This window comes from Accipiter gentilis, chromosome 19 (genome assembly GCF_929443795.1).
Source record: "Accipiter gentilis chromosome 19, bAccGen1.1, whole genome shotgun sequence".
Classification (NCBI taxonomy): domain Eukaryota; kingdom Metazoa; phylum Chordata; class Aves; order Accipitriformes; family Accipitridae; genus Astur; species Astur gentilis.
This window is the reverse complement of record NC_064898.1, coordinates 20,981,120-20,997,792: the sequence shown is the minus strand read 5'-3', so window position 1 is coordinate 20,997,792 and position 16,673 is coordinate 20,981,120. Positions and strand designations below refer to the sequence as shown.

The 16,673-nt window shown below is 37.8% G+C and overlaps 1 protein-coding gene across 24 annotated transcripts in view; it reads left to right on the top strand.

Moving 5' to 3' along the window:
* DLG2 (discs large MAGUK scaffold protein 2) overlaps positions 1–16,673 on the top strand; it is a 1,018,327-nt gene that overhangs the window by 782,541 nt on the left and 219,113 nt on the right. For all 24 annotated transcript variants that reach the window (XM_049823421.1, XM_049823420.1, XM_049823428.1 and 21 more), the window contains one exon: positions 5,400–5,556. In XM_049823421.1, coding sequence (XP_049679378.1) covers positions 5,400–5,556 — 157 coding nt within the window. The remainder of the gene's footprint in view (positions 1–5,399; positions 5,557–16,673) is intronic.

The following is a 16,673-nucleotide window of genomic DNA, read 5'->3' as shown; positions in this document are numbered from 1 at the left end:
TAATCAGTTTTAAAACATCATACGCGCTGGCACATTCTCTGTCCATCCGAGCTTTCTGTGTTAAATGCTGTGAAGAATGCTCAATCTATTTGGATTACCTTTTTTAGGTCCTTCCAGTATGAATGCCCTTTGGCTGTCTGAAATAAACATGCAATTATTTATCAGAAGTTTTTGAAGCATGAGAGGAAAACTAGAAGTATTGTACTGAAAAATAGCTTGATTAGCCAACTGACTCTAAGCAGGCACAGCTCAGTGCTCCCACAGGGAATTGTCAGAAGCCAAACACCATGCTGCTCAAGAGAAGAGTGCTTTGATCCCTTAGATTTAGGGTTTTTTTCCCCCTGATGTACTTACTAATGTGTGGCTTTAACCAACTAATACAATTTCTCTCTACTTCCATTTTCCTTCCTGCTATTTGCTACTTTAAGGAGCCTGAATGGTTTTTGTTGCATTATATGTGCGTAGTGCTTTGCACGGAGGGTATGGGGCCGTAGCTGGATCCTGGGTGCTACCTTAATCCACACAATAATATAAATAAATACTCTTCTGGGCTTTCGATGTTGTGTGTTGCTGTAACACCAAATCAGCATCTGCATGAATGCATGTATGATTTCAATATCCTTTGTGAAGCAAACAGCCTTTTTGAAAAAAACCACCAAAGCCAACCAGCCAAAAAACTCCACCAAAGGAACAAAAAAGCTGCAGCCAAAGCAAGATCAAAGCCATATTTCCAAGTCCCTGCTGATTTGGGATACCTCTTTGATTGTATATAACTGAAGAAGACTCTAGGGTCTGACATTTGAAAGCATCCAGTGTGCTTAGTATTTCTGTAGATGTTCCAGAAAGCTTAAAATCATGTCAACACCCCAATTTTATAGATGGTGCAAAAGAAACAGAAAGAGAGAGCTGTCAGTGTGAGATGAATAATAAAATTGACTGTATTCTTTAATATAGCCAGGAGCACAAAATAAGCAAATTAAAAATTGATTTTCTTTGAGTTAGTTATTATAAGAATTACTTGTTTTCAGAAAGCTCTTCCCCTTCATTTATCAGTCCAGTTCTTAATCTCTTAAATTAAATCTATAATTACTATGGGTTCACAATCTGTAGAAGAATGATAGGAATACTCATGTTTTGGTCTTGTCATTTTCTTATTGTAAAAGAGTAAACTGATGAAAACAAATATTCAGTACAACTGTAGCAGATACAAAACACTTATCTATTTTCAAGATAATGAACAAATAAAACAAACATGAACCAAAAACAAGTGTTAAGGAGGAAAAATGCTTCACCTATTTGATTTATTTTTGTTAATCACATTTTTATGTCAGGATAAATTTTCTTAAGTGTTGAAGTTTTACTCACACTGATTTGTTACTACTTATTGGTTTCAAATATTAATTTAATAATACTTTGCTTTTATATCAGGCCTGCAATTTATGATGTGCTTCACAGAATCTGATCTGATGCATTCCCTGAAGCAAGTAACCAAGTCCATCCAAATTGATTCTCCCATTGATTTCTGAGCTTGTAAATTTGTGTGGATTGCAGCACTTTATTTGCTCCTTTGCTTCTGGCTCTATTATAGTGAATCTTCCTTTCTTCTTTCTCCACCTCTTTAATTCCTTCCCTGTTCTCCTTTACAGATGCACTGTCTCCCTTTATCCTGTTCTCTCTTTTCTTTGCTCCTTTTTTCTTCTGTTCCCCCCCCCCCCCCCCTTCTGCTGCCTTCTGCCAGTCCAGGAATGTTTTCATCTCATACTCCTTTCTAATTTCTGCTTGATTTCCCCTGCTGCTTTTCTCTGTTTGTATTTGGTACAAAGCTGCAGGAGGGCATAAAAGATGCACACACAGAATTAAAGTGCTAGTACGCTTTGTTAGCACCTAGAAACTTACCTTCAGCCGAATTTATTACAGAAGAAATTGTAAATGTGATAAGTAGTTAAAGCTGGAGGCAGAAACATGCATTTCAGAAACGCTGGATGTTAGACTGGTCCTTTTTACAGGTAGCTACAGAGTGCCACCTATTGTCTCCAGATAAAACAGTGAGCTTTTAAAATAAGTTCCCCTGAAATTACCTTTGCCTCAGTTACTGTTTTCTGCAGAGAACTACACATTTTTACTGAGTGCATTTACTGCAAGAAAACATCATTCACATTTGAGTTACTTTTCCTTCAGTTCCTACTCTTCCATCACAGTGTTATCTTTAAGTCATTGATTCCATTACCTCCTTTACAGCATTTATTTGCATTCTGGCTGGAGTTCTTTCATGTATATTAGAATTACATTCATAAAGAATTTTAATAGGGGCAAAGGAGTTTTTCCTAATGTTGCTTCCCAGATAGTCAAGAAAAATTGGAAGACCTGTTCTTAGATCTCCTTAACCATCATATTAGAAGAGTTGACTATAAACTTTTATACCAGGTGAATAAATATGTAACATCCTCAGCCTTTTCTTTGAGTGTGGCTAAAGCATTGACAGATAACTTATTTCTGCATTGCTTTTAAGAGATTACCTGGTCAGTGGCTGGTATTGTAGTTTGTTTGCTTAAGAAACGTTTTTCCTACTTTCATTTCATAACATGCTACAAAGGTTTATTGTCATCATAAGGGGTTTTTTTTGTTCATTTTCATACTAGGTACACTATGCAAGTGTGAACAAAGATGTATTTCAAAAAACTTACTTATTGTATTATGGTGAATTGGCATATGTCACCTGCTTCCTGTAGGTTTTGCAGTACAGTCGTGGCTAAGGGTTATTTCAATGATCATGCAACAACACTTGTGTATTCTTGAATCCACTTTTCAGATTCTGCAGGATACTCAGATATGAAAGAAATATGAAGACGTGTTAGGGTTGGTCAGTCTCTGTACAGCCACATTTGAGTCATGACCAAAATGACCTGATCAGGCTAAAGAGCGGGAGCCAAACCCCATTGTGTTCTAATCATGGCTTCTGACATTTCCCCGTTATTGTTTGGGCTTCCTCTGAACATAATCATCCAAGAGCAGAATGTGAATTTTGCTGTCAAAAGGCCAAAATTACAAAACAGCACTGACAGCGTTTTAGGCATAAATCTGCTGACTTGATCAGAGACAGGGATTAATAACTAGGCCAACTTTTTGTTGAGCTGCACAGCTTACTATTCAGTAGATACCCAGTTGTATTGACCTAGTTTTGCCCATAGCACTGGCTTTCAACTATTTGATCCAAGCTGCCTGTCATGTGGAAGTACTCAGTTTCATTTTGAACAGAGCTCTCCGGATTTCTCACCAGCAGAGGATGCAAATATATTTGTTTGACTTTACTGCCTTCTTTTCCTCAATATTCAGGTAAATAATAATGGCAGTAGCTCATCTTGCAAAGTATATTTGATGTGTAGGACTCGAAGACGACAAGTGTCACTGTATCATTTTGTGGATGAGGAAATTGAAGCTGGAAGCACAAATGACTTGGCAGGATCTCTCAGCAGCGCATGGGCTAAGCAGGGGAAAGAATCCATGCTTCCAGCTTGCTGTCCTAGTTCTGCTCCAACCCCCAGGCCACCCTTCCTAATTAAAAACCTGTTTAGACTTCTTAGATCTGGATTACATTATGTCTAATCTGCACGTATTTAAGAAAGTGCTAAAAGTGTTGCTACAAGACAAATCAACAGCAATGATCCAAAAGAAAAAAAACCCCAAACTTTATTTTCTGATTGGCTGAAAATAATTCAAGAGTATACAAACTCATGGCAATACGTCTTTTTCTCACAGCTGTATTTTTAAAAGGTTGGTTTCCGACTATACAATGTTAAGAAAACGTTGCAAGATGGAGGACCGTATGGAGTAGGACTAATACTTTCACTAAAGGTTGCAATCACCTTTAAAAAATATTATAAAAAAATTGCTTTAGTTTTTTTTATTTCAAAAATATTAAGCTTCAGTTTCAGAAAGTTGAGATGTTACTTAAAGATCGTGATCAAGCTGGGGACACTGACCATTAGCACTGGGGAAAGATGAACAAACACCTACTGGCTTTGGAATTAACCACATAAAGATTGAGTCTCCATGTATACAGCTATAAGACTTAACTCGCATCAAATAAGATATCCCTCAGTTAATCACTTCTCTCTCTCCCTTTTTCTTTTCTTTAAAAACAAAACGGAAATGAAAAAGCCATCCATATGATGTGGAACTGTTATATAGTACACAGAAAATATTGGGTCTTTGTTACAAGAAGCATTCTGGAGCACGTTTCTGTAGATGATGTGTGTGTGTTTACAATTGTCCCTTTGATGGTAACTTTTATTTTATAAAAATTGAGAATTAGAAGAACATCTTTCTCTGTGAGGAGTCACAGATGCGTAAATGTATGTGTTTGTGAGTATTTGCAGGGCTAAGCTTAAGATTTACACATACTAATATAACACCATTTACACTTTTTCTGAAAAGTAAATTGTTAGAGGGATTTGAAATGGGGTAAGTACCAATAAATGGGGGTGGGGGTGGGGTGGTATGTATATATGGTTGTGTGTGCTTGTATATCCAAGGGAGAGACAGATCTGAGGCCTTGTATGTAAAGTAGAGTTTGGGAACTGGAATACCTGGACACTTTCTGAAGGATGCTACCTTGATTTCTTAGGAAAGTCATCTCTCTCTGGACATAAGTTTTCCCATCAGTAAAATGCATGTTATTATGTTTACATCCTTTGGGGCATATTTTCAGTTTACAGATGGAAAGTGCTGTGTGAGATGTAGCTGTTATTATTTATTGATTTCCATCATAGTGAACAACTTTTTAAACTAGTAAAGCAAAAGCAGATATCCCTTGGTCTGGTTCAGTGATAAAGCTGCTGTGTGACTTTACAATTGCAAGCTCCTGACAATGTCAAACCAGAGTTTTTCATGAGATTCTGCTCTATTAGCTTGATCATACAGTTGTTATTTGCTCCAAATCTGTCAGCATCAAACAGACTTGCCATTGCTTTGCCTCGAGTTTTGAGTTTTTTCTTTGTTGAAAAAGAAAGACTAGAACTTAAAATAAAAAGGGTACCATGTAACGATTGATTCTACTTGTATATATAGTATTGCTATAAATTAGATTATAAAATGTCTTCGGTGTTTTGGTTTGTCTTTTAATAAACTCATCACTTAACTTAGTGAAGATGGCTCCAGTGGGCTGAAATTAATAGAGATGTTTGGATTCAACCATGAAGGGGGAAAAAAAAAAATGCTGGTTAATTCCTACCTTATCTGTTCTCCAATTAACACATTTATCTCATTTGTTAAGTGGTTTCTTTAGGCAATAACAGGCCATTGTGTCTTAAGCAAAATGTAGTATGCTTAAGATGCCTTGAGAGATGTGTACATACGAAGAGTTTTGAATGGATAAACATTATCATTTTGTTTCTATACAGAGAGCCTCGAAAAATCATCCTGCACAAGGGCTCCACAGGACTTGGTTTTAACATTGTGGGAGGAGAAGATGGGGAAGGCATTTTCGTGTCTTTCATCCTAGCAGGCGGGCCTGCCGATCTCAGCGGAGAACTGCAGCGAGGCGATCAAATTTTGTCTGTAAGTATTTGTGTTGGGCTTTGCTGACCAACAGCGCAATCTTGTTCTTTGCCTATACTACAAGGGACACAAAAAGAAGTCTTTTTTGGTTTCCGTGTTGTGAATCCAAGCTGGAAACAGTTTATCCCTGAATATATATTTTGTTTATTTGCTCTTGGCTTTTATAGCATTTGTTAATGGTGTTACTTGCACTTAGCTCAGAATGAGACTTTTCTCTGCTTAATGCTATCTACAGTATGGCAACACTGCAGAGAGGACCTAAACACAGTGCAGACCTCAGCATCTCCCAGTTCAGGCCATCATCCAGTTCCATTTTGCCCAAAATGCACTACTGAGGCCAAAGATATTTCTCAATTTCAGCTTTTCTTTGCTGAGAAAAAGCAGCACGATGAAATCACCTAGACTGGGGGTGCCATCTAGTGTGCGCTAAACTGCTTAGCAAATGGTTCAATACAAGAGGGAGATTAATTAGGTTATGTTAATTAGCTCTGTGTCTCTAATGAATTTGATGATCACTCAGAAATTCATTTTCAAATTTTAGAGGATAAAAGGCTTTGTAGCCTGAGGTTATACTTTGCATACTTAGTCTCAAAAACATCTTTTTAATTTTTCTTTCATGTATATATTGGTAGCACACATTTAAAAAACAGAGCATTTATGTTTTAAGCTCTGTCAAGTAATTGAGCATCTGACTGAAACAATCTGAATGTAAAACACTTTGAATGACAATGAAAGCCTTGAAAATGTAGTTAAATATCCATTTACATTATACCGCCTTACAGAAAAAAAGAAACTATCCCAAATTGATACAGTTGTGGCTGTTTCATGCAAAGTACATAAATAGCCTTAAGGCAAAGAGCTGAAACACAGGAATTATTCATCCCAGATGAGTGATGGACCCACTAGGCTGCAGTGTCACACTCACTCCCGCTGTCGTGCTTTCTGTCCCTGCAAATCTTGCATCCTTGGCTGCACTTTGGTTACCGTCGGGGTAGAAGATGGCTTTAGCCTGGACCATTTGTGGCACGGTTACGTGGCACTTTCCTGGTCAATGTTTAAATCCCTTCATGAGGAAGCTGGAGCAGCTTTTTCAACATTGCTTAGGAGTTTCTTGGCCACTGGCCTATTCTACGAAAAGTAAATTTACCTTCCACCTGTCAAAGTTTTGGTGTGAAAAGGTGGCTGGGGCTGGTTTGCGATATATGGAAAATCTGGCTTGTTAACACCAAAGGGAGGCAGTAACCTGAAGTTGTGAGGACCGTAATAGTCTATTTTATCTAGACCTGTTCCTTGAAAGTGGTTTAAAAAAAATTGAGAGAGGGCAAGTAAAGAAGTTTAGCTGCACTAGAGACATCCCCAAGTAGAAGGGTTGTAGGAAACTGTAAGAAAACCAAAATAGACTCTTATAAAGTTATCAACATGAAGAGATAAGGAAGGCAAATGCCTGTGCCAAAAAAAACCACAGACGAGAAACCTGAAGAACAGAAATGGAAATTTCTTCAGGACAATTACGTGATTTATTTTTCTTTGGCTAGATGCAGCAAAATAAGTCTGACTGAAAGAGCACTATGAGATCAAAGCCTTTCACGGTACATAGTATTCAGGAATCCAGCATCTCAGGAACAAATTTAAAAGTCTGTTTTCCTTTATTTTTAAGCAGGTGTATATTTAGCACTGTAGGATACTGCCACAGTTGAATTTTTAAATCAGATTTTTGTCTGTTTTATAGCAGTGTTTTCCGTAAGTTCTAATTAAAGTTACCAGTGTTGCTGCAGCATTTAGTTGTCATGCAAGAGTAGTTTATTTGTTCATTGAGCAGAGAGGGATGGAAATTATTACTAAATTAGACTGCATGCATATCCCCAGGCAATCACCAAGTCAGGCGCTTCTGACTTAGTCACAAATGACTATTAAGAATCCATTTTTCCATAGTCAAATGAAACAAATTTCATGCACAGGCTACTTCTAGACCTGATTAATTTTAGACCGTTGTCTGATGAAGGGTCCCAGACACCTTAATTTTATAAGGGCTGCACAAAGTAGGTCTGTTTCTCTCTGTTTATTCTTTCTTGCCTCATCCCTCAGAAACACTTATTTCCCTGCAGAAATAGTTTTCCCATTTATTTCTCAAAACATGACAAATCTGATTTACCACGAACAAATAGTACCCTCAAAGGTAGTATTTCTAATTAACTCAGGCTTGGTTAAATTTCTTTCAGACAGGAAGCATAGTAAGTGATTTAAACTTTGGAGATCTGGACTTAATTCTCTGATTCTGCTGTTGTCCTTCTATGTGACCTTAGGCAAGATGCTTTATTTTTTTAAGCCTCGATCTCCCATGTGGAAGAGGAGGATCGCAGCACTTTCCCAATTCATGCCTGTGCTGCGAATACAGCAGTGTTGACTGGTTGAGAGATGTGTATGCTCACCTGTGGGAAGGTACCTACAAAAATACCTTAAAGAGACTGCAAATCCATGAGTGAGACCCAACAAAGCTAGGAATATGCATTACCTTTGGGCGACACACTGGAGGTATCCATAGTCCCAGAGTCAGCCCACAAGGCTTGGGCAAATCCCCTAACCTCTCTGCCTCTCCTTCTGCCTAATTGCTGTTAAGTGATTGGGAAGGGTCCAAGCCTGCAGCCCTCAGGGGCTGGCTCCATGCTGGGTTATGCAGCAGCAGCAGTTGAGTTTCTTTTTCCCAAATGCCACCAGATGGCAGCGCAGGATGAGTAATGACAGAGATCTGCCCTTGGAAACCGGCTAAAAGCTTTGGAAAAGCAGTCATAGACTTCTTTTTCTGTTTTCAGTTAATTGACTGGAAATGTTTAAAACTTACTTCAGAAAGCAGGCTGATATTCCCAATGCTTCTGTGCAGAGAGACAAAATGAATAGTATTTGAACCCTGAAGGCAAATTGAAGAATAATGGAAAATGTTTTGTTTCAAATGGTAAAATATTTCAAATAGCAAAAAACCCCCAAATTATAGTGTTACTCATGATAAGCTGGTTTTTCCCCCTAAACGGTAGGATTTTTTTTAATGTTGGTTTCTTCTTGCTTGTAGTTCATTACTGTCTTGTGAATTACCACCAAAGTAAACATTTTCCTTCTCACTTCTGAATGTCTTTAAAATGTAGTAATGCATACCATCACCAGCGTACATTCATCACTATAAGAGAATATAACCCTCCCTGTAGTATTGCCCTCTTATTAAGTATAACGTAAATATTATCAGGTAGCATTTTGAGTACTAATTGACATCATGACTTGATTTGCAAAGTGCTATGTACATACAGATTAACTTCTGCCACAGATGTGTATAACCCAAATGAAACAGCTCAGAATATCAATGGGAAGTATTATTTCAGTTTTAGAGCAGTAGAAATGAGGTGCCATTATGTTAACTAAATTGTTTAAAATCATGTGAGAAGTCTGGGCCAAGTCCAGACTTAGAGGCTGCTTGAACTCTGATCTAACCCCAAGTTCTCCATCTGTTAGGAAAATGCAGTCTCCAATAAAAATAAAATGTAATGTTCCTTGATGCCATTCTTGCAGTTTAAAATTCCACTTCCAATGCTAAGGGATATATTGCCTATTAAAACAGCAATGGGAACCCAGTGTTGTTTAGTTAAAATCACCTGCACGAGAAAAAATGATTTCCAAGAGCCATATGCATAAAATGGCCACACATTGTGCATACATCCTTGCTGACAGAAAGCAGTATAAATCTTATAATTTTAGGAAGAGGTACATACTGAATACATTGCCATTTTTAGGGGAAATTCCTGGGAAGGCAGGTGGAGGAATATGGTCATATTCAAACAAAAATTGCCGCCTCTTTTTTTGCCGTACAATCTCAAATCAAAATTACAACAAAACATACCTAGTTATTTTAGGTGTCTTAACCTGCATGCTTCAAAGCATGGCAGTGCTTTGACAGTGCCAGGTGGGCAACTTTATCTATAGGTACAGTACCTAAAGCACAGAGAGTTGGTTTACATATGCAAGTTCAGCAGCAAAATTCAGATTTACAATTTACACACAAATAATTAGTGCATATTGCTCCTTGAATTCTTATGATGACATTGTTTTTCAAACAGTTTTATAATTTTCCACAAGACTGCATCAAGTTAAAAATGTATGTAAAGAGAGAATTAGGGTGATTTAATAGCCATAAGGAGGTAACAGTAAGTATTAGCATTTGAATCTTAACCTTTGAAATTACTGAATTTTCTGTCTTTGGACAAGACTAAAACTCAGAGTAAGATACTTAAATTTAGACATCTACATGCTTGCTGGGTGTCTGGTTGCCATTAAAGTCAATGGAGGCTAGAGAAGGATTCAGCTGGCCAACTATGAATTGTGTAGAGCGAGTTGAATCGCTCTGTAGGCTTTATTGCCTGTATTGATCGGGTATCCCTTGACTTTAAGCTTAAACACTTACCACATGCATGTGTGTCTATATTTTGGGTGTCTTAAACTGAATCTCACATTTCATGTGTGTTGCCCTTGTAATATATGTTTGCTTTTCACCTACCATCGTGCTTGCTTCATCACAAAGAAAAGTAAAATAAAATTGTGGACCATAAAAGCAGTACCAGTTTTTTTCATCCTCCTGTAGAAATACTTTAGTACTTTGTGGTTCACAACGGCAGGCTGAAGCGTGGCTGGTAAGCCTGAAAGTAGAATCAAGAGATAGAGGAGACTGCTTGCTCCGGAGCAAGATTGCTGCTCCCAAGCAATGCATCCCACAGGTTACCTTAAGGAAATAAAACAAGTTTCCTGAAGGGTAATTGCTCAACAGCAAGAGGAAAAAGAGTAGAAAAAGAACAGGCTGCACAGCGAAGATGCAGGTAGTACTCATTAATGCTTCCGTTTTATCTCCCATCTAACCTGAATCAGATGAACGAAGTTAGGCAAATTCTGTATGATTTTCTTCTTCATCTAGCATAGTACCAGGCTCTATTTGTATATGGGGAAAGACAGTATCTTTTTTCCCCTGCTGCTTTCCGAGAATCAAGTGACTATGCATTGGGAAAGGGCTACCAGAGGTATTCTGTGGGGTTTTCTGTCACTGACATTATATACGGTTAGTTTGCAATGCTGGTATTTCAGCATCTCACTTCAGTACTGTCTCCCTTGTAGAGGGAAGGTGACCTCTTATACTGATCAGATTTTGTCTTGTGTCTGTGCATCGTCCTGCTGTGATTTATTTGTGAGATGTTTGCTTTCCCTTATGAACAGTTTAAACACTTCTTTCTCCTTAGTTCCTCCCACACAGCTCCTACTCGCCTTCTTACTCACATCTGTAGCAAAATACAATATGCATTTGAAAAAATATAATGTTCTCCAATTTCTACTCCAAAATGCGTGCATATAGAGCAGGATAGAGTGTAAGGACTCTGTGCTTATTTATAGCAAATATTTATGCTTTATATTTGCTACAGTTAGACTCGACCTTCAGATTGACTTCCCTTACTTTAGTGCAGAGAAGCTTTCAGCTTTCTAATTTAAAATGGCTTTTTGCTCATGGTAAAAGCAGTAAAACTACTTAGGGCAAAGAGTGCATTTTGTTCCCTGGTTAGGAAACTATGAAAAATGGCAAATGCCATTTGGTTTCACTTCTCAGGTTATTTTTTTTTTTTCCAAATTGGAACTGGCTTGGAAAATGTTTGAATCATCTCTGTAGGGCCTGGAATCTTTTCTCCATGGAGCATCAGCTTGTGACTCTTGTGTAATAGCGTTAGGATTATAACAGATACTCCCTTTGCCTTACAAGACTTATTTGCAGAGGCACTGATCGTATCCTTAGGATGCTTACTTCGCTGTGGTGGTGTGGATGATACATGACTCTGTCCTCTGGCATAGGAGAGTTTATCAAATTCTGTGGCCTCTAGCTGCACTTGTCCATAAAGTCTCCCCCTATGTTTTTAACGTTAATGCTAATAAGCCAATAGGAAAAATACAGCTATGTAAACCAGCTCTGAAGTAATGAGTAGGGAGTTGTATGTTATATACTGGGAACGTCAGTGTGTGATCAGTGCAGTGACTTAAATGGGACGATCAATTCACATGATTGGACTGTTTGAAAGGAGTAGAACTTGCTTGAAAATCAAGGGAGAATGTGTTGAAATGTATCCAAATGATAACTACTGCATGGTAGGTGATAAATGTGACAGATCTGTAAAAAGAAAATCTCTAGAGAGAAAGGGAGCTGAGAGCACAGGTGCTGTCATATGTTAATAGGATCACACCAGCTAGAAGGGCAGGTGGATAAAGCTCCTTAGGAGCAAACAGTGGATTAATCGAAATTCAGGCTTTGGTAATATTGGGAAGTGCAGGGCATATGACCCTTTAGGCTCCCTCTGTAGCCAACAGAAAGATGTAGCCACTTTTGGAGTACAACTTACCTTGCCCTAAAGTAGACATTTTACACAGGTCAGATGACCATTTTGCTGTAAAAGTCTCTATTTCTTTTCACTGATTATAGAGAATTTGGCATGACTTCCCTTTAATGAAATAGATCCCATCTAAACTGACTAAACAGTCATCAATCTTTTTGGTGGGCAATATGGAAAAAGCAAGTATAATTCCAGATTTTGTTCTGGCAAGGAAGAATGGCCTGAAAATGGGAGAATAAACACAATTTGCCCTTGAGTGACCAAATAGTGTAGTGGCAAAGTTTATGATTTTGTGCTGGAGGGGAATGAGGAAGTTCAGAAGAATAACATGAACTTCAAAAGCAGTCTGCTGTGCAGTCACAGCTGATGTTAAAAATCCCTCCGGAAGCAAGTTTGAAAGTAGCAGTTAATTCAGAAGTGGTAGCTGTTATTTTAAGAAAAAGTATTAAGAGTAGAGTAAAAAAAGAAAAGATAGTGAGTGTAGTAAGAAATGAACCTTGATACTTGAGAGCCTTTTGATGATACTATACTCAAGTAATCATCATTGAAAAAGTGAGAGCTGAGTCAAGTTACTGTGGTTATAACAACCTATGTCTTAAAGTTTTTAAATGTTAGGTAAAATTTTGGGACAAATTCAGAAGGGCAAGATGTAAAGTGGACGGTACCTAGTAAGGATTAGAAAAGGTAGCAAGAAAATATTTGATGAGAATAGAAAACCAAGCAATAAATTTGCTTCCTAAACAGTTGGAAGAAAGACTAGTTAGAAGTGAGATCAAGAGAATTCAAATGTTTAGTGCATTTTTGCTTTTGTCTGCTTTAAAAAAGGATATATGATCATCCAGTTAGGGCAGTTATGAAGAAACGAAGAGATAACTCTTCAAACCGGACTAAGACAAAACCAAATTAGAACTTTGACAAATGAGATACTTAGAAACCAGCTGAAATTAATTCTCAAATACTTAATGAACTATTCAATGCAGACCATTCAGAGTTTTATTCAAGAACTCAAGGAATATTTGGGAATATAGAGAAGCTGGGCCAATTTTCAGTGACAATTTCGGGGAGATATAATCAATGTATTTGCAGATAGTTAGAATACAACAGAAGGAGTAATAGCCCCTATGAATTTTTCAGTAATAAATTGCCAAGTATAATTTTTTTTCCTGAAAGAACAGCCACAGGGCTGGAGAAGAAGCAATAGATCTCATTTTACCACAAACTTGCGGCCCCTGTAAGCTGCCTGTCAACATCTTAGAGTGGCAGATCACAAGGCTCCAAAAAACCTAGAGAAAAACAGAGAAAAGCAAAGATGCTGTCACAGCAGGATCTGATGGGGAGATCTGGGGCAAACAGTGTGTTAATGCAAGCTTAGACGTTGCCAATAACATTGGGAAGTTTTGGGATTTGAAGATGAGTTATAAATGTCATAAGATCTCTAAAGGTCCTCGGCCTGTTAATGTTTATATGAGATCATCTGGGTGCAAAGTGCTCCACCTTTCTATATAAGCTCAGTTTCACCTTTTACAAGACATGCAGACATAATCTCCAGTACTTGCTGTCATCATGATGAATCAAAAACATTTCACATGACAAAACTGAATCACCCATACAACTTTCCTGTACAAGAGGAGATTTTTAGAGGTACAGAAGGCAACTGGACACCCAATGAACAGAAGTTGGGTGCAAATGCAAGTTTATGCTTTTGAAAACCTTCTCTTTTATATATTTTTAAAGAAATAGCTTATTAGAAAAAAAAAAAAAAAGTTGGTTGTTTTTTTTCCATGAAGCCTCAGAGTTTAGAACCTATGTCAGGAAAGCCCTAGCATCCTCCTTGACCATAAAAATTCACTTTAATGAAGTATGAACTGTGTCACTGTAAACACTACCATCTGGAAATACTTACTGTTGGAGAAGAGAGCTGGTAGCAAACTGTTTTTCAGTGTTGTTAATAAATATACATGATCTAATGACTGGAAGTTGAACTTGGACATATTCAGCCTCAAAACATGATGCACTTGTTTTGTAGTCAGGATAACTGGGTTATATTGCCATAGAAGCTCGTAGACTTGTCGCTTCGGACTTCAGAATAAAATAGATGATTTTCTAAAATACAAGCTTAATGGAGCTTCTGGGGAAAAATTTACCACCTGCGTATGCTGGAATACTGTGTATGTCAGTGACTGTAGAGCTCCCTTTTGTCTTTTATTAATCTAGGAATCCGTCTTCCAGCTGGATTTCTCTCTCACTCTCTCCCCCCGCCTCCATCTTTCTGCAATCTATAACATATATTGCAATTGCCTTGATGCAGAAACTGTTTCCTAAATTAACTCTGACATTTCCAAGCACATGATCAGAACTTAATAAATTATACTAACAATTCCCATGAATAAGGTATGTCTCTTTTTGCCAAGCAGTGTTAGCTATCAGACCTGTCAGTTACGTGTCATGGAAAGCTAGGAAATTGGCCTAGACTAGAGGCTGTGTATTTTTGCTGTGATGAAATCATCAGTTGCCTCTAAAACATTCATTTTACAATTGCCTCAATGAGTAGAAATGATCTAATGCCAGATTGTTTGCTCTTCAGCTCCTAATATTTTAAGGAGGAGTTCACATTCAGTTCAGACATTCTGACTTAGCAAATTTTGTTTTAAGACTGTCAAACAGAATTATGTCACATCCAATACATTGAAGATTGGGAGTGAGCTTTACACCCCTCGGTGTAGCCTTACTGTCAGCCTCACAATGAAGGAAAACTTAAACCACAAATTTGAAAGCCAAACTGCGACCGCTGGACAAAATGGCTATATCCCTGAGCTTTATTCCTTCAGAGATTTGCCCCAGGCTGGGCTTTTGCCCTGTACTTAAACAGACTAGACTCCAGGCACCATTCTGCTCTACTGACCAGTAAATCTTGGGTTCCGGAGTGATTAAAAAAATTATCATATGACACGAGCTGCAAAATAACAGAAATCAGCCATCTGTTAAATAGGGTATTTGAGAGATATCTGCAATAATTTGTTGGAGGAGATTTTGGAGATCCTTTTGAAAAAAAACCAAGCTAGATATGCCCTTTATCTGAACAAGCAAGCCACCAGGACAAAACCAAAAGCAAAACCAGAATACAAGTGCTATTTCCTTTCCATTGCTTTTAAAAAACATGCTTTATTTGAGACTATGGAGCATCATCTATTTGAAGTGTCTGTGTCACATAATCCTAATCTGTAGAGCCACAAACGAACTATGAATGTTGTGATTCAGATAGTTCCAATATAAAAATGCGAGCACTGAACACTTACTTCATCTAGAGGATTGCAGTTAGACAAGCTACCATTCAGCCACTGATACATTGCCTCGCGGTCACTGGGTTGAATTCAGTAAGGATTTGCCGTGACACAAGCCAAAGGCCATCTCGCCTCTCACAGGCCATGTTGCTGTATTCTGTGGATTTGGAAATACGGAATAATCTATCAAGTAGAGATCAAGGCAAGGGATTCTAGTTTTTGAATTTGCTGCTAACTCAGTGCTTGGGGTCAGATAAACCAGCAATGCCCTTCTGTCTCTAAGCAGCCTCTAAAATTGTTTTACCTTTTTATTTCAGTTCCTGAGTACCTATTGCTTATTGGCTTCAGCTGGAATTAAGTTCTTATCATCTTTGAGTTATAAGGCACTTGTTAAAATGGAAACCGTTACATCATTTCAGCAGCAGGAGAACTGCAATAATTACTTCTGCTTATACCATCCTTTGAAATTCAGATGTGAAACAAGAACCCTGCAGCATTATGAGCAAAACTGATCAATGGTAGTTTAGCTATATCCATATACTGGAAGGAAAAATACCTTTTAGAACTGTGTGGAAATGAAGGTATATGGAATAAATGCTACTAATAGGGGAATGCTTAAATGACCCAGGATGAAAGCAGGAGATAGGAAAATCCAAGTGCTGAAAATAGGAAGAAAGAGGATTATTTCAGAAAGGCAGGAAAGTGAATGGAAGTAACAGTCATGTGTAAAGTAAAAGCTGTAGGAGGGAGGAGGGAGAGTTTGATATTTTATCAATTTGGGCTAGGAAGATAGCAGGAACTGCAAAGGAGAGTGAATGTGTGTGAAGGCTTGAAAAGATGACAGTATAGTGAGATCCATGAGATTACGCAGTGGGAAAAAAAAAAAGGGGTGTGTGTGTTTGAGTCACCACACAGGAGGAGGGAAGGTAAAAAAGCAGCAACTAGGTTTGAATTTAAGAGCTAATGATGAGCTCTCCCTTTTAACATAAATGAATATTCTTACTAAGTATTGTGTTTGATGGATGAGTGTTTTGTGTCTAAAATTAATGAAAAACAATATTTATATTTATTTTAAAATTAGTTAGTAAATAGTGGCCTGTGTTATTAGCTAGCACAGTACTCATATATGATATTTTTCACTGGTAATACCAGTTGTCTTAATACGAAAAGACTACATGTGTGCCTCTGTCTAGACTTCACCATTTAGCAATGAGGCAAAATGCCATTGATCACCTCATAGTTGCTGGATCTCATCCAGTCCAGGTTGGTAATAGAGCTAGCTGGTAGCTATTTAGTGACCTGAATGAAATAAGTTTCCTGTCCATTCAGGCTTCAGTGAGCCCATGTGTCCTTTTCAAAAGCTATCATTTATTTCAAACCCAATTTAAACAAGTTTTGAGGAATTCTGATGGAAGTGAGGGGAAATGGCTCTTAA